This window comes from Dipodomys merriami, unplaced genomic scaffold, assembly GCF_024711535.1.
Source record: "Dipodomys merriami isolate MVZ:Mamm:240054 unplaced genomic scaffold, mDipMer1.0.p SCAF_7, whole genome shotgun sequence".
NCBI lineage: Eukaryota > Metazoa > Chordata > Mammalia > Rodentia > Heteromyidae > Dipodomys > Dipodomys merriami.
The window spans coordinates 24,377,508-24,399,886 of record NW_027206290.1 but is presented as its reverse complement, the minus strand read 5'-3'; the positions used below and the strand labels follow the sequence as shown (position 1 = coordinate 24,399,886).

General features: G+C 42.4%; 1 protein-coding gene across 1 annotated transcript in view; it reads left to right on the top strand.

Moving 5' to 3' along the window:
- The first annotated feature begins 1,796 nt into the window (after positions 1 to 1,796).
- The window catches only part of Frrs1 (ferric chelate reductase 1), a 40,726-nt gene continuing 20,143 nt past the window's right edge, over positions 1,797 to 22,379 (top strand). The window contains exons 1-6 of the mRNA XM_070007322.1: positions 1,797 to 1,848; positions 11,566 to 11,761; positions 13,353 to 13,489; positions 17,078 to 17,172; positions 19,346 to 19,493; positions 21,855 to 22,037. Of these exons, the coding sequence (XP_069863423.1) occupies positions 11,566 to 11,761; positions 13,353 to 13,489; positions 17,078 to 17,172; positions 19,346 to 19,493; positions 21,855 to 22,037 (759 nt within the window). The 5' untranslated portion in view covers positions 1,797 to 1,848. The remainder of the gene's footprint in view (positions 1,849 to 11,565; positions 11,762 to 13,352; positions 13,490 to 17,077; positions 17,173 to 19,345; positions 19,494 to 21,854; positions 22,038 to 22,379) is intronic.

Sequence of the window (22,379 nt, the reverse complement as noted above, 5' to 3'; positions counted from 1 at the left end):
AAGTATGTATATGTGTGTGTGTGTGTGTGTGTGTGTGTGTGTGTGTGTGTGTGTGTGTGTGCACTGATAGTAGGGCTTTAAACTCACAGCATTGTCTGTGTGTGTGTGTGTGTGTATGTGTGCCAGTACTAGGACTTAAATTCAGGACCTCTCACTTTTGTTTAGCTTTGTCCACTCAAGGCTGGTACACTACTACTTGAGCTCCGCTTCTAGCTCTTTTTCTAGATAATGAGATAAGAATCCCATGGACTTTTCTGCCCCAGCTAGCTTTGAACAGTGATTCTTACATCTCAGCCTCCTGAGTGGCTAAGATTACAGGCATAAATCACGGATGCCTGGTATATTCTAAGTATGCTTTGTTTTTGTAGTTGCTTTTTTAAAAATTATACTTTTGGCATGCAAAGTGAACAAAGGGACCATTCCCAGACAGGATCTAATTATAACAACAGGAAACTGTATCCCTACCTAAGGCTTTGGAGGACTAATGATCAGATGACTTAGTTTAAAAATATTCATGTTCCTAGCAGTTTTAGCATGGAAAATGTCTTTAAAATCCTGTAGACATAGCTACTCAGGAGGGTGTGATCTGAGGATTATGGTTCAAAGCCAGCCCAGGCAAGAAAAATAGACAATATTCTTTGCTACAATTAACCAGCAAAAAGCCAGAAGGGGAGCTGTGGCTCAAGTGATAGAGTACCATCCTTGAGCAAAAAAGTGCAGGGATAGTGCCCTGCCCTGGGTTCAATCCCAGTACTAACACAACATAAAGTAAGACAAAATCCTGTATAGAGAGGCTCTTGTTAATTTTCACTGGTTCTGAGATGAAAGCAATGTGAATGTGGGTGTTCTTTTCCCACTCATTTCCTTTTAACATGAAAAGATTTACTAGTGTTGGCTAACCATACTCAGGTCAGCATGTGTCATGTTCTGGTTTTCCAGTCTGTACATGTTAGTTGTGGTCTGAAAACAGAGGCTGCAATATTTTCAGAAACCTTACCTTACCTAGCCCTGATATTTTCTTTTGCCTACGAATATAAAACATACATTTCCGATGGTATTTTGCAAAATTAAAAGGGATAGTTTGCATTGTATTACCCACACAAGCTGATCCTTTCATACTTTTTTTTCAGTTGACTATATTTGTCAAGAGTGTTGCTAGGTAAAAATACAGGGCTATTCCTTCAAATTCCCTTTGTAAGTTTGAATTTCAGATGAACACTAAAACATTTTCCTTTTTTTCCCTCTCTCACTCCCTTCCTTTTTTCCTTCGTCCTAAACAGTGTATAAGATGCTGCTTAGGTTGCAAAATGAAATTCCAATCTTGGGTCCTCCTGTGAATTTGCTGAATTTGACTACCACGGTGCCTTTGTGCTCCTTTGCTTATCATCATGAATGGCAGGGATGTATTTGCAAATACTTGTGCTGCTAAAGCTAAACAGAGTTCCTCGGCGAAACAATTATTAGTCAAATTGTCTGTCTGTCCGTCAGTCCCTCCGCCTGCCTGCCTGCCTGCCTGCCTGCCCGCCTGCCTGTCTACCTGCCTGCCTGCCTGCCCGCCTGCCTGTCTGCCTGTCTACCTGCCTGCCTGCCTGCCCGCCTGCCTGTCTGCCTGTCTACCTGCCTGCCTGCCTGCCTGCCTGTCTGTCCGTCCATCCATCGCCCTGTGAGGCTAACCGACCCTTCATTTTCAGACAGCGCTCAGCCACTCTGGAAAGTCAAGTTCTGCAGCTGGGCGGGGCCGGGCTTGCCCGGGCTGCGGAGCGAGCCGGCCCCGCCCACCCGCCGACCTGGGAGAGAAGAGTTGTCACCGAGCCGGAAGTCGGCAGGGCCGCCCTGTCCCTCCTGGAGGTGAGATTCCCTTGACTGTCTGGGGCGTCCGGCGGGGACTTGGCCAAGCCTTTGGACGGCGTGGGCAGCGGGAGGAGGGAGGCGGCGCGGGGCGCGCGCGCGCGCGGGCCGGGGGTAAGGCGCGGCGGGCTGGATGCTCGGGCCGCCCCGCGCTCCCCGCGCGCGGCCGGGCGCGCTCCGTCCTGACCGCCGGGTGGCTGGAAGAGGAGGCGTCGTGGAGACACGTCTGGGATCTGGAAAAGGAGGCTGTGCGTGCGTGCACAGTGACCGCATTTAAACGGCGGGGACTCCGCATAGATGAGCCCGCGCTCACTGCTGGCTGTCACGCGTGGATGGATTGGGTGCAGTGTATCGGCTGCCCAAGGTCAAAGAGGGATTTTCTTTTTTAACTTGGTGCATGTGTTACTGGGAAGAGTTCTTAGCGAAGCCAGACGTTCACTGTGTTTGTTGTTATTTTCTTTTTCCTCTGAATTACAAAAGGGAATGTTTTATTTTTGTTCTTGTTTTTTTAAAAGTCGTATTCGGATAGTACAGATGTGGCATGCGTGAAGTTTCGATCTTGCTTGCTGATACACAGCTGGAATTCAGCCAGAGGAATGTGGCTTCTGCCTGTAATCTTAGCTACTCACGAGGCTGAGACTTGCGAGGTTTGCAGGTTTGAAGCCAGCCCAGGCAGAAAAGTTCTGCAGACCCCATCTCTAATTAATCAAGAAATTATATGAAGTGAAGTAAGCCAGGCCCAAAGAAACCTAGGTCTCATGGTTTCCCTTATTTGCCATAACTAGTGTATGTCTAGGACAAGCAGTAAAGGGCAAAAGCTATGTATCAGATAAGATGATGTTAAGCGAAATGAACCCCAAGATAGGAACACAAATATCTTTTTTTCTTGCTTGCTATTGTTTCTAATGTATTTATAATGTACCATGTGATTTTTTTTTTTTGTTTCTTTGTATGTTCCTCCCCCATGGTATAATCCCTGTTTTCACTGTATTTGATTTTGGTGCCCTGCATCTTGCATATAAATAGGGATACAGGTTGACCCATTGTAACCATGAGATATAGAAGACACTATGTTGAAAACCAACTTTACAACTTGTGGGGGAGGGGAGGGTTTAGTTGTGGAGGTGGGAGGGAAGGGATGGTAGGGGAAAAACAAAGGAGGAGGCAACAATGCTTGGTAAGAAATGTACTCATTACCTTGCGCCTGTAACTGTAACTCTGTACAGAATTTTTACAATAAAAAAGTACCAAAAAAAAAAAAAAGAAAAAAAATGCTGTAGTAGAGCGTCAGCCATAAGCAAGAGCCAAAGTCAGAGGCCCTGAGTTAAAGTCCTGGTACCCCACAAATCTAGGATTTTTTTGGGGGGGTTCAGTCGTGGGCCTGAACTCTGGGTCTGGGTGCTGTCCCTCAGCTCTTCAGCTCAAGGCTAGTGCTCTACCACTTGAGCCACAGCACCACTTCCAGCTTTATTTTTTCTGCTTATGTGGTACTGAGGAATCAAACCCAGGGCCTCATGCATGCAAGGCAAGTGCTCTACCACTGAGCCACCTTCCCAGCCGCTAGGACTTTTTTCTTTTTGGCCAGTTCTGGGGCTTGAACTCTGGGTCTGGGACTTGTCCCTGAGCTTCTCCTACTCAAGGCTAGCACTCTACCTCTTGAGCCACAACACCACTTCTAGCCTTTTCTGAGTAGTTTATTGGAGCTAAGAGACTCATGGACTTTCCTGCTTAGGGCAGACTTCAAACTGCGAGCCTCAGAACTCAGACTCCTAAGTATGTAGGACTGCATGCATGAGCCACTGGGGTCTGGCTAAATGTAAAATTTTTAAAGAAAGATTTTGTATGTTAGAAGACTTCTATTTGGAAAGGCAAGCAGTGTGTTGATTCGTTTGGCCCCTGGATCTATTGTTTCACACCTGTCTGTTTACTTAATATCAGATTATTTTGAAATTCAATATAAAGCCAACGTCCTGAGGTTCATGCTTCTAATCCTACCTACTCCAAGGACTGAGATCTGAGGATCCTGGTTCAAAGCTAACTTAGGCAGACATTTAGACTCTTATCTCCAGAAACCAGAGGTATGGCTTAAGCAGTAGAGCACCATCCTTGAGTGAAAAAGCTAAGCAAGGGTGTGAGGCCCTTCCAGCCCCAGAACACACACACACACACACACACACACACACACACACACACACACACACACACACACGTGTGTGTGTGTTTATATTTACACAGACACATACACATATGTATATTTATATTTTGCACCTGGGGCTTGAACTCAGGGTCTGGGGGTTATCCCTTAGTCTTTTTGCACAAGGCTAGTGCTCTATCACTTGAGTCACAGCTCCATTTCCTTTTCTTTTTTTTTGTAATGTTGAAAAGAGTCTCAGACTTTTCTGTCTGAGCTGGTTTGGAACCGTGATCCTCAGATTTTAGCCTCCTGAGTAGCCAGGATGACAGGAGTGAGTCACAGGCGCCCATCTTTTTTTAAAAATGGAAAATACTACATACTGAAAATCCATGGGTGTGCACACACATGTAGGGTATAAAGGAGGTTAGGGAGAGGAAGTCCCTCTTCTTCCCATCCTGTTGAGAACGGTTAAAAGCCTGGTGCAGAGGGTTTTTCTTTTCCTTTTTTCTTAAGTAATACTTACTTTGATGTACTATGCAGCATTTTGCAATTCGCCTGTTTTTACTTCTCAATGTGGTGTGAGCAAGCTTCCACTTAAATATATACAGATTCACACTTGTGAATTTTTTTTTTGTTTTGTGAAATGAGTTAATTCTTGTCAAGCACTTAAAATGTGCTTAGGAAACCCTTCATAATTATCAGCACTTATCTTATGACTTCTGCTTCCTCCTTTTTAATGGGTGTATCTTGTTCTATAGTTTGGTTATAACATATTTTTTTTTTTTTTAATTTTGCTCAGGGCCTGTTTGCTGTCCCTGACCCTCTTCGTGCTCAAGGCTAGCACTTTCCCACTTGAGCCACAATACCACTTCTGGCTTTTTTTGAGTGGTTTATTGGAGATAAAAGTCTCATACACTTTTCTGCCCTGCCTGGCTTCAAATTGCAGTCCTCAGATCTCAGCCTCCTGAGTAGCTAGGATTACAGGTATGAGCCACTGGTGCTCCACTCATTTAAATTATCTTACTTTTTTTTTTTGCTATAAACATTTCATAATTGTGTGTGTGTTTTTCCCCCAAAGGGTAAGTTTCTAGAAGGGATAAACTTGTTAGAAGTTAAACATAGTTTTAGTTCACTAAGATGCTGCCAAATGTGAGCTAAAATGTGGTCTTTTTTTTTTTTTTTTGTCGGTCGTGGGGCTTGAACTCTGGGCCTGGGCGCTGTCCTTCAGCTCTTCAGCTCAAGGCCAGCGCTCTACCACTTGAGCTACAGCGCCACTTCCGGTTTTCTGGTGGTTTATTGGAGATAGGAGTCTCACAGTCTCTCCTGCCCGGGCTGGCTTTGAACCGCGATCCTCAGATCTCAGCCTCCTGAGTAGCTAGGATTACAGGCGTGAGCCACCGGCGCCTGGCTAAAATGTGGTCTTTGACTCTGATTAGATTGCAAGAGACCATTGCTGATCTCCTCTCTTTTGCATTTTATTTTGTTTTTAAATGTGTGTGTGTGTGTGTGTGTGTGTGTGTGTGTGTGTGTGTTATTGTGGCTTTTCTCTCCTGGCTGGCACTCTACTATTTGATCCATGCCTTCAAGGATCTTGCTTGATATTTGGAGATTATGCAGACTTTTCTACCCAGGCTAGCCTGAAACTTTGATCCTACAGGTTTCACTTTCCAGCGTAGCTAGGATCACAAGAGTGAGCCACTGGCTCCTGGCTAGTCTTTTGCATTTTGTTGTATTATTATTATCATTATTACTGCTATTGTTGTTGTTGCTGTTGTTATTGTTATTATTTTGTGCTGGTTCTGGGGCTTGTACTCTGAGCCTACATGCTGTCCTGAGCTTTTTTGCTCAAAGCTAGTACCCTACCATTTGAGCCACAATTCCACTTCTAGCTTTTGGGATTTAATTGGAGATAAGAGTCTCATGACCTTTCCTGCCCTAGCTTGCTTTTAACCATGATCCTCAGATCTCAGCTTCCTTCTCAGCTAGAATTACAGGCATGAGCCATCATTGCCTGGCTTGTCTTTTGCATTTTAAATGAAATAATAAGCAACGTATACATTTAACATAGTTTACATTTATTGTACAGAGATTTTTTTTTCTTATTTCTCCATTCCATATGTAGTATGTATTTTCTATGAAATGTGCTAGTTGTTAAAAAGCACTTAATAATTATTAACAGTTATCTTTGTGTTCTGCTTCATATAATATATTATTATATAATATTATCATATAGAGTATATGACATATATTTATTATGCATTTGTATTTCTATAATTAAATATATAATAAATACAACAATTAAAATATTTATAATATATAACATCTGTAAAATAATCACATATAATCTTATATATAATAATATAAAACATAATATATAATAATACAATATAATATAGTATAATATATAATAGTAGAGATAGTTATTACAGATTATATGTGATAAACATAGAATTACATTTTTAAATACGTTTTCATATAGTTAGGTATGTAAGTTCAAAGCAGAGCATGAAGAGGGAAGAAGAGAAGCGCTGGTCTAAGGAGAGCATGTGGAACAGTAAAGATCTTTGGAATTCGTGCAGTGCTGAGAAGCACAGAACATTAAATGTCTGCTACGCTTTTTTTTTTTTTGGTCCGGTCGTGGGGCCTGAACTCTGGGCCTGGGCGCTGTCCCTCAGCTCTTCAGCTCAAAGCTAGCGCTCTACCACTTGAGCCACAGCACCACTTCCGGCTTTTTTACTTTTGCTTATGTGGTGCTGAGGAATCGAACCCAGGGCCTCATGCATGCAAGGCAAGTGCTCTACCACTGAGCCACCTTCCCAGCCCCCTGCTACGCTTTTTCTTCATTTGATCATTCTCAAGAAGTAGATGCGTGTTTGGGTGAGCGATGGGATTGGTGAGCATGTGCTTGGGGAAGTGACTGGGTGGTGGTGGTGGGAATTGAACAGGCTGCAGAACGGGAGACTGGGTGAGTGTCTCACAAACCGGGTGAGATGTGAGAGAGCGGGTGCTCACAAAGTGCTGACTGACAGATGAAGATTTTAGGGGGAAAGCAGAGACGAGTCCAGACACCAGACTTTTCATCAGTCACTTGTTTAAATGCGAGGACCATCATGTCTCAGAGAACCCATGGTTATTGAGAAGAATGCATACAAAGTCCTTAAACATACTGTCTGAGGTGCTGCAAGTCTTCAGCAATTATTTGTACTATTACTTTTTCTCCTAAATATTAAAAAAAAATTTAGTATTGGTACTAGAACTTGAACTCAGGACCTGGGTGCTGTCCCTTGACTTTTTTTTGCTCAAGGCTAGCATTCCACTAGTTAAGCTACAGCTCCACTTCTGGCTTTTTGGTAGTCAATTGATGATGTCTTGTGAACATTGCTGCCAAGGCTGGCTTTCAACTGTGATCCTCAGATTATAACTTCCCATGTAGTTAGGATTATAGGTGTGAGCCATCTGGGCCCAGCTCACTTACTTTTTATTGCTTTCACTCCAACTCCCAAGTAATTTTCAGAACTCTTTTCAACCATCTTGTGAGTACATTTCCTTTTGAACAGTGTTACCCGCTCCCTCATTTTCTCCCTTCAGCCATCTCAAATTGTTAGATCTGATGGATCTCAAATTGCTATTCACTGAGCCATTTTGTATGGTCTTTGTTATTTTTTTTTTTTTAAAGAACTTTCTCTGAAAATGTCACAACTCCAATGGTGAGCTTAAAAAAATAATTTTTCTCTGTGCTTCCTACTGTGAAAATGGTGTCTAAAGCATTTTTATCTGGGCAATTGGAAATACTTGACCTATTTTTCAATTTCTCTATGATTTGAGAGTCAGCTATGAAAGCCAATTTAATTCTTGATGTGGAAGTTTTCTATGAAGGTAAAGTTCAATTGCTAGGAAGAATTTCTGAAGTATTTTAGAAGGTTTGAACAAGTTCAACACAGATGCCAGGGATAGGTCAATCAAACCTGTATACCCATAGTGCAGTTTGGAAGAAATGAAGACTCAGTAGTGATCAGAAAAGTTTAAAATGAGAATGGAAATGACAACTACCAATTATTGAGTTTTTTGTTTAGACATTGAATTAGTTGTTTTAATATCTGTTCTGTCTGGAGCATTAGGAAAGAAATCTCCACATCACTTCTCAGTCTCTTAGTAAGTGGACTCAATGTTCTGAATTTGGTAGAAAATTTGTGCCAGATGTTGATATGTTGAACCACTGCGCATTGTGAAATCTGGGTTTTTGCTGGACCTGTTGACTTTCCATGTTCTCTCCTCAAGTGGGGAACAGTGATACTGAGTGATAAAAAGCAGGATATTGCTCTTAGATTGATGTTTTAATCCTAAAGGCACATGCGCTTTAAGGTACTGTACGTTCTTAGCTTCCTCATTTCTAATAGGAAATAATATCAGATGTACTAGCTAACTGCCAGATTCTTCTTGTTTCTTTTCCTCTTTTTCTTCTCTATGATCCCCTTTCCTTTTTTTTTTTTTTTTTTTTTTTTGGTCGGTCGTGGGGCTTGAACTCTGGGCCTGGGCGCTGTCCCTCAGCTCTTCAGCTCAAGGCGAGCGCTCTACCACTTGAGCTACAGCGCCACTTCCGGTTTTCTGGTGGTTTATTGGAGATAGGAGTCTCACGGTCTCTCCTGCCCGGGCTGGCTTTGAACAGCGATCCTCAGATCTCAGCCTCCTGAGTAGCTAGGATTACAGGCGTGAGCCACCAGCGCCCGGCTTCCCCTTTCCTTTTTATCTATAGTAAAACTGTAATCCTTTCTTTACTCTTTGTCAGAAAACGTACATCCTCTACCACTTGAGCCACTGCTTCACCGCTGGTTTTTTGCTGGTTGATTGGAGATAAGAGTCTCTTGGATTTACTACTCAAGCTTGCTTTGAACCTTGATCCTTAGATCTCAGCATCCTTAGTAGCTAGGATTATAGGTGGGAGCCTGCTGTCTAGACAAACGTTTTTTTAAAATGCTCATTGTTACTTCCTAAATCATTTTATTGTAAACATTTTTTTTTTTGTCAGTAGAAAAGCTTGAATTTAGGCCCAAGTGCTGTTCCTCAGCTCTTCAGCTCAAGGCTAGTGCTCTATCACTTTGAGCCACAACTCCGAGTGCTGTTCCTCAGCTCTTCAGCTCAAGGCTAGTGCTCTATCACTTTGAGCCACAACTCCACTTACGGTTTTCTGGTGGTTAATTGGAGGTAAGAGTCTCAGGGACTTTACTTTCTGGGCTGGCTTTGAACCACGCTCCTCAGATCTCAGCCTCCTGAGAAGTCTACTAGCACTCAGCTGTTGTAAACTTTGGATGTTATCACCCAAGCATGGAGATGTTATCTAGGCACCTCACTCATCTAAGGTCAAGGTCAGGGAACTATCTCTCTCTTGTATCTACTCAACTGGCAAAATGGAGAGTGCCGGGAAGAGCCGTGTGTGTGTTATTTTTTTAATACAGTGTTTAATCTTGCAGGCCTGCCAGTCTCTTTCAGTCATACCTTAGGTTCTTAGAACTGGTAAGTTGGGGATTCCCAGCGATCAGGTCCCCTTCCTTGATACAAGTGATAGAGCCTTCCGGGTGCTTTCTTTTAGAAGATGCTTATTTAGGTCAGAAGAAGTATATCTTTAGGAGGTATTTATTTTTCTTTTAGTCCAAGGATAAGTTTTGCTAGATGTTTTTCTTGAGATACTTACCTTAAAGGTGTGAGCCACCAGCAACCAGCTGTTTGCTGGTTTTCTGGACTTGGAGTCTAATGGGATTTGCTGACGGGGCTGGCCAGGAGTCAGGAGCCTCCGGACCTCTGACCTTTGCCAGCTAGTCACTGGCACTTGGCTGTAATGTTTTATTCTGAGAGTTGGACATGGCACACTGAGTACATGACTTTGCTATAAATCACCCTTTGGGGAGCTGTAGGTGCAGCTGTAGATGTATGAGTAGCCTGTCTGAAAGCTGTACCTGGCCTGTGAATATTACAACTGCTTCTGTCCCCCTGTTTCAAAGCCCTATGCTGGGGCAGGATGGACAAAGTCAGTTATCTCCCTTTCCTTACAGTGGAAAAGACTTGTTGCTTGGAGATGAAATATTTTTGTTCTTCCAGCTCAGTTCAGCTTTAAGAAAACCCCAACAAACTAGGCTTTATGAGTTAATCAGGCTTCATTTACAGAATTATAAGGTGATAATTTGTTCCATTGATTCCACCTGCTTTTGTCTGTGACCAGATACGTGCTAATAGGGAATTCCATGTCTGTGGAGAATGAACCACCTCTTGGGCTCCTCCCAACTAAATCCTGTCCAGTGTTAGCCTTATTTACCTTTGCACTATGTGATCCTGCTCTTCTAAGGCTTGTTGAATATTGTAATTTTCCTGGGTCTGAATATTTGCATGAAGTAACGTGATTGGTCTAGTCCTGAAGATGGTAGGATTGACGTAGCTGATTTTCTAAAATGCAGGTGGTTGGAAGAATCTGAGAAGATGCTTGTGTGGGCTGTATGTCATAAAAGCATATCATCATTCAGAAGACTCAGCGTATCAGCGATAGAAATGCCATCTCTTTATATTGGATGTCTGTTTTCTTTACTGCCAATGAAATCCTGTGTCCAGTTAGATGTTTAGTTTAATGTGAAGTTGGGGGAAGTCACAGGTTGATTAAGGTGATGATATTTGAATCCAAAAGGAGACATTCCTTTACACTTTCTGAGATGAAGTAGAATAAAACCTTACCTTTTTAGCGGACTGGTTTATCATTCCATATTCATGAAAGTGATTATGCATTGACTTGTCAGATTTGGACTGTAGTTTCATTTTGTTAAAACAACCCTGACCCAGGCACTGGTGGCTCACGACTATAATCCTAGCTACTCAGGAGACTGAGATCTGAGGATTGTGGTTCAAAGCCAGCCTGGGCAAGAAAGTCCATGAGATGCTTATCTCCAGTTAAACACTAAAAATAAACAAAGAGGGCTGGGAAGGTGGCTCAGTGGTAAAGCACTTGCCTTGCATGCATGAGGCTCTGCGTTCAATTCCTCAGCACCACATAAGCAAAAAGAAAAAAGCCGGAAGTGGTGCTGTGGCTCAAGTGGTAGAGTGCTAGCCTTGAGCTGAAGAGCTGAGGAACAATGCCCAGGCCCAGAGTTCAGGCCCCACGACTGGACCCCCAGAAAAAAAATAAAATAAAGAAAGCAAGCTGGAAGTGGAGCTGTGACTAGTGGTAGAGCATTAGCCTTGAGCATCAAAGCTCAGGGACTGCCCGCAGGCCCTGAATTCAAGACCCAGGCAGCACAGAAACAAACAAAGAAACAAAAAACAACTTTAAAGGGGACGATTTTAGTTTCTTTATGTTTCAGGTACAGAAAGTAGAGACATCAGTGAATTGCCCCATATCTCACAGTTGATATTTGGGAGAGCTGAAATTCAAATCCAAGTCAGGCTTTGCATGTCCCATTCTTGTATTATGGAGTTTGAGATTATGGGGGTAGCTGGACATTGGAAGCAAATAATTCTGTCGAATCTCTTCTTTCCCAGTGTTGGGAAAGCTTTTATGTTTTAATTCTAAGTGAAAATGTTATGCTTCTCATCTTCTTTTTAAGATGGCATCTCCTGGATGTGCCCTCAGTGCCTTCATGCTTCTATGGCTCATGAGATCTGTAGTGAATTATCCCAATGGGAAAGTCACACAGTCTTGTGATGGCATGATTCCCCAACATGGCCACAGCCCACAGTCGGAGCCCATCCATCGCCTCACAGTGAGTGACAGGACATTCAGACCAGGAGACAAGATTGAAGGTAGCTGCTGTGCAGGGAATAACTCTTTGCATGTTGAATTTTACTCTTTTATGGCTCACTGAATCTTTATCATTGATTCATGATGATTTCATTTTAATGTATTTATTCAGTGGATGTGTGTGTGTGTGTGTGTGTGTGTGCGCATGCATGTGTGCATGTGTGTGTGTGTGTGTGTGTGTGTGCTCAGGGCTTCATGTTCTCACTTGGCTTTTTTGTAGGCACTCTGTTTACTTGAGTCATATCTTCACTTCCGGCATTTTGCTGATTAATTGGGGGATGAAGTATCTCATGATTGTGCCTCAGCTAGCTTTGAACCATGATCCCAAGGTCTCAGCCTCATGTAAAGTTAAGATTACCTGCAGCCAGGCTATTGACTTGTTTTGTAAGATATCATCATATTTGTCACTTGTTTTGGTTTTGTTTACTACAGATGGCCATTTTATTTAAATGTATCCACTCTCTATTCAGAAGTGTTTTTTTTTTTTGTCAGCTGGGTGTTGGTGACTCATGTTTATTTATAATCCTAGTCACTCATGAGATGGAGATTGGAAGGATCATGGTTTGAGGCCAGCTACGTACAAAATTTGCAGGATCCCATCTCAATCAGTATCTGGGTACAGTGGCTCAATCTGTCATCCCAGCCCTGTGGGATGCTGAGATCTAGAGTATCAGGGCTCCAGGCTAGGTACTACGCCTTCCCCCCCCCCCCACAAAAAAAAATTCAAGAGACCTCATCAAAGCAGAAAAGCTGGGTGTAGTAGCACATGCCTATCATCCCACCTTCCCAGTAGGAAGCGTAAATAGAAAGGTCATAGTTTCAATCAGCCCAGGTGAAAAGTGATAACCTATCTCAAAAACTAGCCATAGCAATGAAGGCTGGAGTTATAGCTCAGGTGGTAGATGCCTAGCCAGTGAGCCCAAAAGTTTTATTATTGTTTATTTACATATGTATATTTATTTACTTGTATTTATTAACATATTAACATTATATCCACTGAGTGCTACTAGCCCAGTGCAAGAAGAAAATTACATTTTATCTTGTTCAAAATGTAATTTAGAGCCCTTGTCTTAAAAGAAGTCATATAGTCTCTTGTGTTTCCCTGACTATTCCAACAAAATGTAGGCTGAGTGTTGAAGTGAGTTTGTAATAGCAAGCCTTCATTTCTGCAGTTCTAGAAATACAGAGTATCAATAAATACTCTAATAGAAAAAATACATGAAGAAATAAGCATGGAAAACTTGTGTTATATGTATCTCTTAGAGTTTCACATTGCACAGTAGATTATTAAAGACCCCACAGGATTTGCAGTAAAGGAACACATACTGAATTGAATTTAGTGTTTTCCAAAGTAAAAATTTTCCCCTGTAGACTGACCCCTGGTAGCCACCTGTGTTGTTACTGTATTAACTCATTCTGGAGTACAGATCCTGCAGAAGGTAGATTAGAGCATCTAGCCTGTGCTAACTCGTTTTCTCTCCAGGAGCAGTTTTACATATGCATACCCCGTTCTAATTGTGATGGGTTTTCCATCCTCATTCTTCTCTGGGATATGTCTAAGTCTTGTAACCTGATTTTCAATCTGTTTCTCAGTTACTCTGTCGGGACCACCATTTAAAGGCTTTCTCTTAGAAGCTCGGGATGCTGAACGCTTGAGTGGCCCTCCTATTGGCTCCTTCACAGTGATTGACAGCCAGGTGTCACAGCTTCTGACTTGTGAAGATGTACAGGTTTGTCTTTCCTTTTGAAATTAATTTCTGCCAATTTCCTTGGGATCTTTTTTTCACTGTGGGGTGGTGCTGATCTTACCGTGTGCTGTAGATGTTTAGCCAGACTCACAATGTTCACATGTTCTCTAATGTGTTTGTCCTATGGGTTTACATATCAACATCCTAGAAAAATGCTTGCGATGATATTTACTTATTTATGTGTATCACTAATGTGAGGAACTTTTGTTGTGGTAATTCCATAAGTGTGCACAATGTACTTTTTTTTTTTTTTTGGGTGCCAATCTTGGGGCATGAACACAGAACCTGGGTGCTGTCCCTAAGCTTTTTCCAATATTCTTTTTTTTTTTTGGGGGGGGGGTCTGGTTGTGGGGCCTGAACTCTGGGCCTGGGCGCTGTTCCTCAGCTCTTCAGCTCAAGGCTCTACCACTTGAGCCACAGCGCCACTCTGGCTTTTTTCTTTTTGCTTATGTGGTGCTGAGGAATCAAACCCAGGGCCTCAGGCATGCAAGGCAAGCGCTCTACCACTGAGCCACCTTCCCAGCCCCCTGTCCCTAAGCTTTTTTGTGCTCAAGTCAGGCACTGTACCTCTTGAGCCACAGCTCCACTTCTAGCTTTGTGATGGTTAATTGGAGGTAAGAGTCTCATAGATTTTTCTTCCTCAGGTGTCTTCTAACTGTCATCTTAAATCTCAGCCTCCTGAGTAGTTGGAATTATAGACGTGAGTGACCATCCTCTAGCTGTATCATGCACAAATTCTTTCCTTCCTTTGTATTGTAATGTCTTTGTATCTGGTTATTTAAGTTAATTATTCATTCATTTATTTATTTATTGTAGTACTGGGTTTGTACTCAGGGCTTCATTCTTGTCAGGCAGGGACCCTACCAGCTGAACCACTACCTCAGCCCTTTTTTGGTGTTTTTTCAGGCAGACTCTCACATTTTGGTCCAAGGCTGGCCTCAGATTGCAGTCCTATCTATGGCTGTCTGAAAAGCTAGAGTGACAGGTGAACATTACCATGTCTGGCATATTTTTTGCAATAAGGTCTGACTAGCTTTGCTTGTCTGGAGTGGCAGGGCTTGGCAGTGTGAGCTAGCACATCTGCCTTTCTGTTGATTTTGGAAGAGTATCTGTGTTGAAGATAAGAGTTCTGGAGGGATGTTCTATAGGAGCCGTCCTGAGTGCAAAGAATATGCCAATGAACAAGACTAACCCATTCTTTTTTAAAAAAATTAATTAGCAATGCTTGATAAGAAATGTACGCATTATCCTGCCCATGTAATTGTAACTCCTCTGTACAGTATGTTCACAAAAAAATAAAATAAAATGAAAAAAAAAGAAATGTACTTATTACCTTACTCATGTAACTATAACCCCTCTGTACAGTATTTTTACAATAAAAAAGTATTTAAAAAAATTAATTAATTAATTATTTTTGTCCATTGTGGGGGCTAAACTCAGGGCCTGGGTACTGTCCCTCAGCTCTTCAGCTCAAGGCTAGTGCTCTACCACTTGAGCCACAGTGCCATTTCTGGCTTTTTTCTGCTTCTGTGGTGCTACAGAATCGAACCCAGGGCCTCATGCATGTGAGACAAGCACTCTACCACTGAGCCAACTTCCCAGCCCTAACCTGTTCATTTTGAATTCATGCCCTTACATGTGATTGGGACAGTTGGACACAGGATGTGTAGAAAGTAGAACATGTGTACATGGGACACATGTGTGTGGCACCATGTAATAATTTAGGCTAGGACATACACAGGTGAGTGAAAAGCATGGAGAAGAGAGCCACAAGCAGAGTTTCTAAGAGGGCAGAATCCTTAAACAAGGTTTTAAAGAATGTGTGAAAACAGGCCAGGTGCTGGTGGCTCAAGCCTGTAATCCTAGCTACTCAGGAGGCTGAGATCTGAGGATCGAGGTTTAAAGCCAGCCCAGGCAGGAAAAGTCCATGAGACTCTTATCTCCAGTAAACCAGTCAGAAAACTGGAAGTGGCGCTGTGGCTCAAGTGGTAGAGTGCTTGCCTTGAGCTGAAGAGCTGAGGGACAGCGCCCAGGCCCAGAGTTCAAGCTCCAGGGCTGACCAAAAAAAAAAGTATGAAAACAATGTGTGGCAGCTCATACCTGTTATCCCAGACACTAGGGTGGCTTAGGTTTTGAGACTATCTCAACACAGATGAAAAGTTCTATGGCATGGCTCCAGGGGTACAGCCCTTGCCTAGCAAGTACTAGGCCTAGTGTTCTACCACAGAGCAACTTAGAGTCATCAGAGAGGAAAAGAAAAGAAACAAGTTTCTAAAAATAAAATGGGAAACAAGCTTGTTTAAGAGTAAGGAATTCTAGGGCTGGGAAGGTGGCTCAGTGGTAGAGTACTTGCCTTGCATGCATGAGGCACTGGGTTCGATTCCTCAGCACCACATTAAAAAAAAAAAAGAAAAAAGCCTGAAGTGGCACTGTGGCTCAAGTGGTAGAGCGCTAGCCTTGAGCTGAAGAGCTGAGGGACAGTGCCCAGGCCCAGAGTTCAGGCCCCACGACTGGACCCCCCCCCCCCCAAAAAAAGTAAGGAATTCTAAAATATGTATTTATAGCTGTATTCTAAAATATGTATTCTTTCCAGTTTTTAAAATGGAAGAATCCTTTGCATTTTATTTGTGTTTATTAGTTGGAGGGACATTGATAGTGTGGCAAAAGATCAGGCTATTATATATATTTATTCATTTATATGTAAAATATATATATAATGTTTACACATATAAATGTATAAGATGCATTTGTATAAATGATTATTTATTGTTAATATAAAGGCAATATACAGAGGGATTACAGTTACATACATTTCTTGCCGGGCGCTGGTGGCTCACGCCTGTAATCCTAGTTACTCAGGAGGCTGAGATCTGAGGATCTCGGTTCAAAGCCAGCCCGGGCAGGAGAGACCGTGAGACTCCTATCTCCAATAAACCACCAGAAAACCGGAAGTGGTGCTGTAGCTCAAGTGGTAGAGCACTCGCCTTGAGCTGAAGAGCTGAGGGACAGCGCCCAGACCCAGAGTTCAAGCCCCACGGCCGACAAAAAAAAAAAAAAAGAATACATTTCTTTTTTTTTTTTGCCAGTCATGGTGCCTGAACCCTGGGCCTGAGCACTGTCCCTCAGCTCTTCAGCTCAAGACTAGCACTCTACCACTTGAGCCACAGCACCACTTCCAGCTTTTTCTGCTTATGTGGTGCTGAGGAATCGAACCCAGGGCCTCATGCATGCAAGGCAAGCACTCTACCACTGCCCAAGAATACTCTACCCAGCCCCAAGAATACATTTCTTTTTGGACAAGTCACCCCTTCCCTCTCTCTCCTTCTGTTTTTCCCTCATGTCCCTACTCACAGTCTCTGTAACAACCCATTCAATATCCATGACTCTCTTCAGTTCTGAAATATCAGAAGACTAATTTGTTCATGGAGCAAACTAGCAATATGTTGTCAACTGATCCGTGTGAATGTATTGAGTGTTCACCAGATTGCCAAGGAATGATAATTACATTGCAAAGCCATGGTGGTGGGCTGTTGGATGATGAAACAGTAGTTCCTCTGCATTTTATTTCAGGAATCAGCTGTGAGCCACAGAAGTTCATCCAAGAAAACAGAAATGCGAGTCTATTGGAATGCTCCAAGCAGTGCCCCGAATCATGTACAGTTTCTGTGAGTAGAAGAATTGACATCTTTCTAATCAATATAATCAAACCATAATGGATTGTTCTAGTTTCTATGCTAGTCAACTGTATAAGAGAGTTTTGGGATAGTAGTGACACCATCATAACAATAAAGGATTTTATTTTATTTTTTTTGGGTCCGGTTGTGGGGCCTGAACTCTGGGCCTGGGCGCTGTTCCTCAGCTCTTCAGCTCAAGGCTAGCGCTCTGCCACTTGAGCCACAGCACCACTTCTGGCTTTTTTCTTTTTGCTTATGTGGTGCTGGGGAATCGAACCCAGGGCCTCATGCATGCAAGACAAGCACTCTACCACTGAGCCACCTTCCCAGCCCCTAAAGGATTTTTTTTAAAAAGTGAGTTCTTGCTAATAGCTTGAATAGGCCCCAAGTTTAAGATCCTCCTGCCTCAGCTTCCTGAGTATTAGCTTTCCAGCCATGTGCCACTAAACCTGGAAGGATTTAGTAATTAATAGGCCTTAGTAGACATTTGTGGGATGAATGAAATATTGTACTAATTTGATACTCGTAAGAGCCACCAGTTAATACTTGTATAGCTGATGTATGGAGTAATATTCTTTAAAATATTTATTCCAGGATGGGTGCATATGGCTCACCCTTGTAATCCTCACTACTTAGGAGGCTGATATCTGAGGATTGTAGTTCAAAGCCAGACTGGGCGGGAAAGTCTGTGAGACTCTTATGTCAAATAAACCACCAGAAAACCAGAAGTGGTGCTGTGGCTCAACGTGATGACATGCTAGCATTGAGCAAAAGAGCTCAGGGAGAGTACCCAGGCCCTGAGTTCAAGCCCCATAACCAACCAAAAAAAAAAAAAAAAGAATGAGTGTGTGTGTGTGTGTGTGTGTGTGTGTGTGTGTGTGTGTGTGTGTGTGTGTGTGTGTGTGTGTGTGTGTGTGTGTGTGTGTGTGTGTGTGTGTGTGTGTGTGTGTGCTGGTATTGGGGCTTGGTCTCTCGGCCACAGTGCCATCCTGAAGCTTCTGTATTCAGGGCTAGTGCTCTACCACTTGAGCCACAGCTCTAAGTCTAGCATTTTGGTGGGTAATTAGAGATAAGAATCTGAGATTTATCTGCCTGGGTTGGCTTCAAACAGTGACTCTCAGAGTAGCTAGGATTACTGATTTGAGCCATGGGTGCCAGCTTTGTTTCTACTTTAGTATGAGAATGAGAGATCACCCTGAAATGAGGATGATTTTGTTTTCCAGTGTTACAACTTATATTCTAGATGGCCAGAAAAGTAAACATGAATTATGAGACTCAGAAGACTTGAATTAATACTTTCACCCTGGTTTTCTATGCGAAAGGAAATGGAATATCTTAAAACCATGTAAAAATTGCTGAGTGGTATAAGAAGCTTAGTTTCAAGGGATAAATGGCTCTCCTTTGAGGTCTTCATTTCCTCCTTAACTTGGTACGAAGGCTCCCCTCCTCCCGCACATGTGTCACGCACGGCTTTGGACCTCTGTGTTGGGTGCAGTATGCTGTCTGTGATTGCTGGAAGGTTGCTCGTTCAGCTTCTTTTAGTTTTCCATGTGGTACACCTCCCCTTCGAGGGAGTATGAATAGTACATGATGAAATGATGAGTTAAATGTTCCTTATGTGTCAGGGAGCAGAAATCTGTGTGCTTGACTCCCTGAGGCTGGATTAACAACTGTGGCTGTTGTTAATATGCCCAAAGGACAGACAAGTAAGAACTGAGAAGGACAGAGGGAGAGAAACTAAGTTTATCTAGTGATGGGGTAAAAGACTCCTTGCAGATTTGTCTTATGAAAGTTGTATGTTCCTAGTTCATTCCCCTTTTTCCCTTTAAAATTCTCTCTGTCTCTGTCTCTCTGTCTCTCTGTCTCTGTCTCTCGCTCTCTCTGTACGAATAATGGGACTCGAATTCAAGGCCTGGGTATTGTCCCTTAGTTTTTTCACTCAAGATGGGGACTCTACCATTTGAGCCACAGCCCCACTTCTGGCATTTTGGTGGTAAAATTAGAGGTAAGAGTTTCACGAACTTTCCTGCCCGGGCTGGCTTTGAACCATACTCCTCAGATCCCAGCCTCCTAAGTACTTAGGATTACAGGATTACAAATTTTGATTTGAGTACAATGGACCACAGACAGGGTGTTGTCTAATTTTATTGGTATTGCATTTCAGAGTCACAGTTGTTGAGAAGTATAAAATCTACTGGGTGAAGATTCCTAGTGACGTAATTTCGCAACCGAATGCACTTCCTTTTACGACACCTGAAGCCACCAGAATGCCATTGTCAACATCTCCCCCAGTTTCCCACTTAACCAAACCAGTGAGTAACATTTATTCATTCATGTATTCATTCATTCATTTATTTATTTATACCAAATGCAGTGTGAAATAGCAGCTTTCTTGGAAATGGTGGTTCTATGCCTTCTTTGCAAATTACTCAGTAAGAGGGAGCTGTTTGGGTTGTTATAGCAAGTGTTTGGGTCCCATATATTAAATATCTGTTCTATGGCCCACTCTCTGGGTAGTAAGAATTCTATGTACTAAGCTCCAGAAAATCCCAGCAAGCTTATGAGCTAGAATTCCTTGTAGGCCCTATAATACAAAGGAATCAGTATTTAAAAGTACCTTGAAACAGATAAGGCATGTGCAAAATCATGGGATGAAGCATTTTGCCAAAGGAGATGCTAATCAAGTAGGCTTCCGAATTCAGAAATATGAATGGTTTAAATCTCTTATTAGTGGAGGAGAAGCAAACCTGGGGCTAAGTACTGATTTGTCTGCTTACTGTGGGTCTTTGGAAAATGACTCCAGTTTCAGGCTCCGTTTTTTGTGAGAAAAAGAATGAGAAACATCCGGGCGCCGGTGGCTCACGCCTGCAAACCTAGCTACTGAGGAGGCTGAGATCTGAGAATCGTGGTTCAAAGCCAGCCTGGGCAGGAAAGAGCGTGAGACTCCTATCTCCAATAAACCACTAGAAAACTGGAAGTGGCGCTGTAGTTCAAGTGGTAGAGTGCTCGCCTTGAGCTAAAGAGCTGAGGGACAGCGCCCAGGCCCAGAGTTCAAGCCCCATGACCGACAAAAAAAAGAATGAGAAACAATAATATCTAGCTTTCAGTGTCACTGAGGTACACAAAATCATGAATGTCAGTTTTTCAGCCGTTCCTTGCACTTAATAGAGAATTCTCAGAAACATTATTTTTCTTTTCTTCCTTTTTATTGTCCTTATATATCTCTTTGTTCACATGAATAAGACTAAGTAAAATACTTTATCCTGTCACATTAGTTTTGTTTTCCTTCTACATTTTTTTTGCCAGTCCTGGGGCTTGAACTCAGGTCCTGGGCACTGTCCCTGAACTTCTTTTGCTCAAGGCTAGCTCTCTACCACTTGAGTCACAGTTCCACTTCTGGCTTTTTCTGTTTATGTGATACTGGGGAATCAAACCCAGGGCTTCATGCATGCTAGACAAGCGCTCTACCAGTAAGCCACATTCCCAGCCCCAAAGGCATAATCTTTAGTTACAGGAAGATTGGTTCAGAGTCATAGGATTGTAGTGCTCAATAGGCCTTGGAGTCTGCTTTGTGCAGGTTTCTTCCTGTGTCGTTAAGGTGAAGGCATTTGGCTGATATGATAGAGGCAAAGAGGAGAGCAGATACTAAGTGAAATGTCCTGCCCCTTGCTCTCTTCATCTTACGATGATTAATCTTTATATCCCCATTACATGGAGTTACACAATCTCTAGCTCTCTTCTGAAATGCACTGTTCTAACAGGCCTGCTTATTGTTCTGCCAAATTGCAGAACCAATACTTAAAAAAAAAAAAAGGACAGTAATGAGGTTTGGACTCAGAGCCTCACGCTTACTAGGCAAGCACTCTATCACTTAGCTGCACTTCTCAGTGGGCTCATAATTTAAAGCTCATTGTTCAAAGCTCAAAAGTTCATAGTAAGACCCTTTTTCTCAGATACTCTAACAAGCAGCTCTGGATTAAATCATTTTTAATCTTTGCTACTCCTTCACTGCTAAATTATTACTATTATTTGAAAGGGTGGTCTATATTGGGGTAACTTTTTCTTGTATGACTTCAGCATTACATTTGAGCCTAAATATTAGTGGTGATGATTAAGTTCTAAATCTAAAAACTTTTTATTTATTTTTATGTTTTAAAACTTTTATTGTAAAGGTGATGTACAGACGGGTTACAGTTACACAGGTCAGGTAATGAGAAACATTTCTTTTTGAAAACTTGCTTTTTAGATTCATTTGCTTACTTTTCAAAATCCTATTGCTGAAAACTCAAGGGTGCCTATTTAGGTAAAAATTGTAATATGGACATGTTTACTAAGAAACTTCTCAAAATGTACCAGAAAGTTTGCTCTGGAACAGAAGGTAAAATGTATGGTCTATTCAAGGAATCTGAATGTTCTTTCACTGTTACAGGCTAACTAGTTTTCCATAATTTAATTGCCATTAATTAAGTTTAAAAGCCCACAACATAAATACTGCCCTGACCAGCTTTAATTTGGCATGTGTCTTTGGTTTCTTTGTTTCCCTTGTTTGAATGCCTATTATGAACAGATTTTTCTCATTACAACCCATTCTTGAAGGTTGTGGCTCATCTGTCATTGGCAATGAACTGCTTATTGGATAATTAAGACTTCCCCCACCCCTGTCATTTTTCTAGTTCAATGCCTCAGACTGTGGGAACAAGAAGTTCTGTATTAGGAGTCCTTTGAACTGCAATCCAGCGGATGAGCCTGCCTGTATCTTCTTGTCCTTCACCAGGCACGACCAGTCGGTTCTGGTTGAAATGAGTGGTCCCAGTGAAGGCTACTTATCCTTCGCACTTTCTCATGACCGATGGATGGTTTGTACCTCTCACTTGCATAACTGGTAATGGTTAGAGACTCACAAGAGTGAGCTGTTGTCTGTAATAGATGAGTTATTTCTTCAAAGTCAGAGTCTCATACTGAAGGGTGGGATGGGAAAGGAGAGACCAGTACAGAACCGATGCAAAGTTAAATGGCTATGTTTCATTGTTTTTTAACAGTCGGGCAATTATGTGCTTCTAAGAACAGACTGTCTTTTTTTTTTTGGGTCCGGTCGTGGGGCCTGAACTCTGGGCCTGGGCGCTGTCCCTCAGCTCTTCAGCTCAAGGCTAGCGCTCTACCACTTGAGCTACAGTGCCACTTCTGGCTTTTTTCTTTTT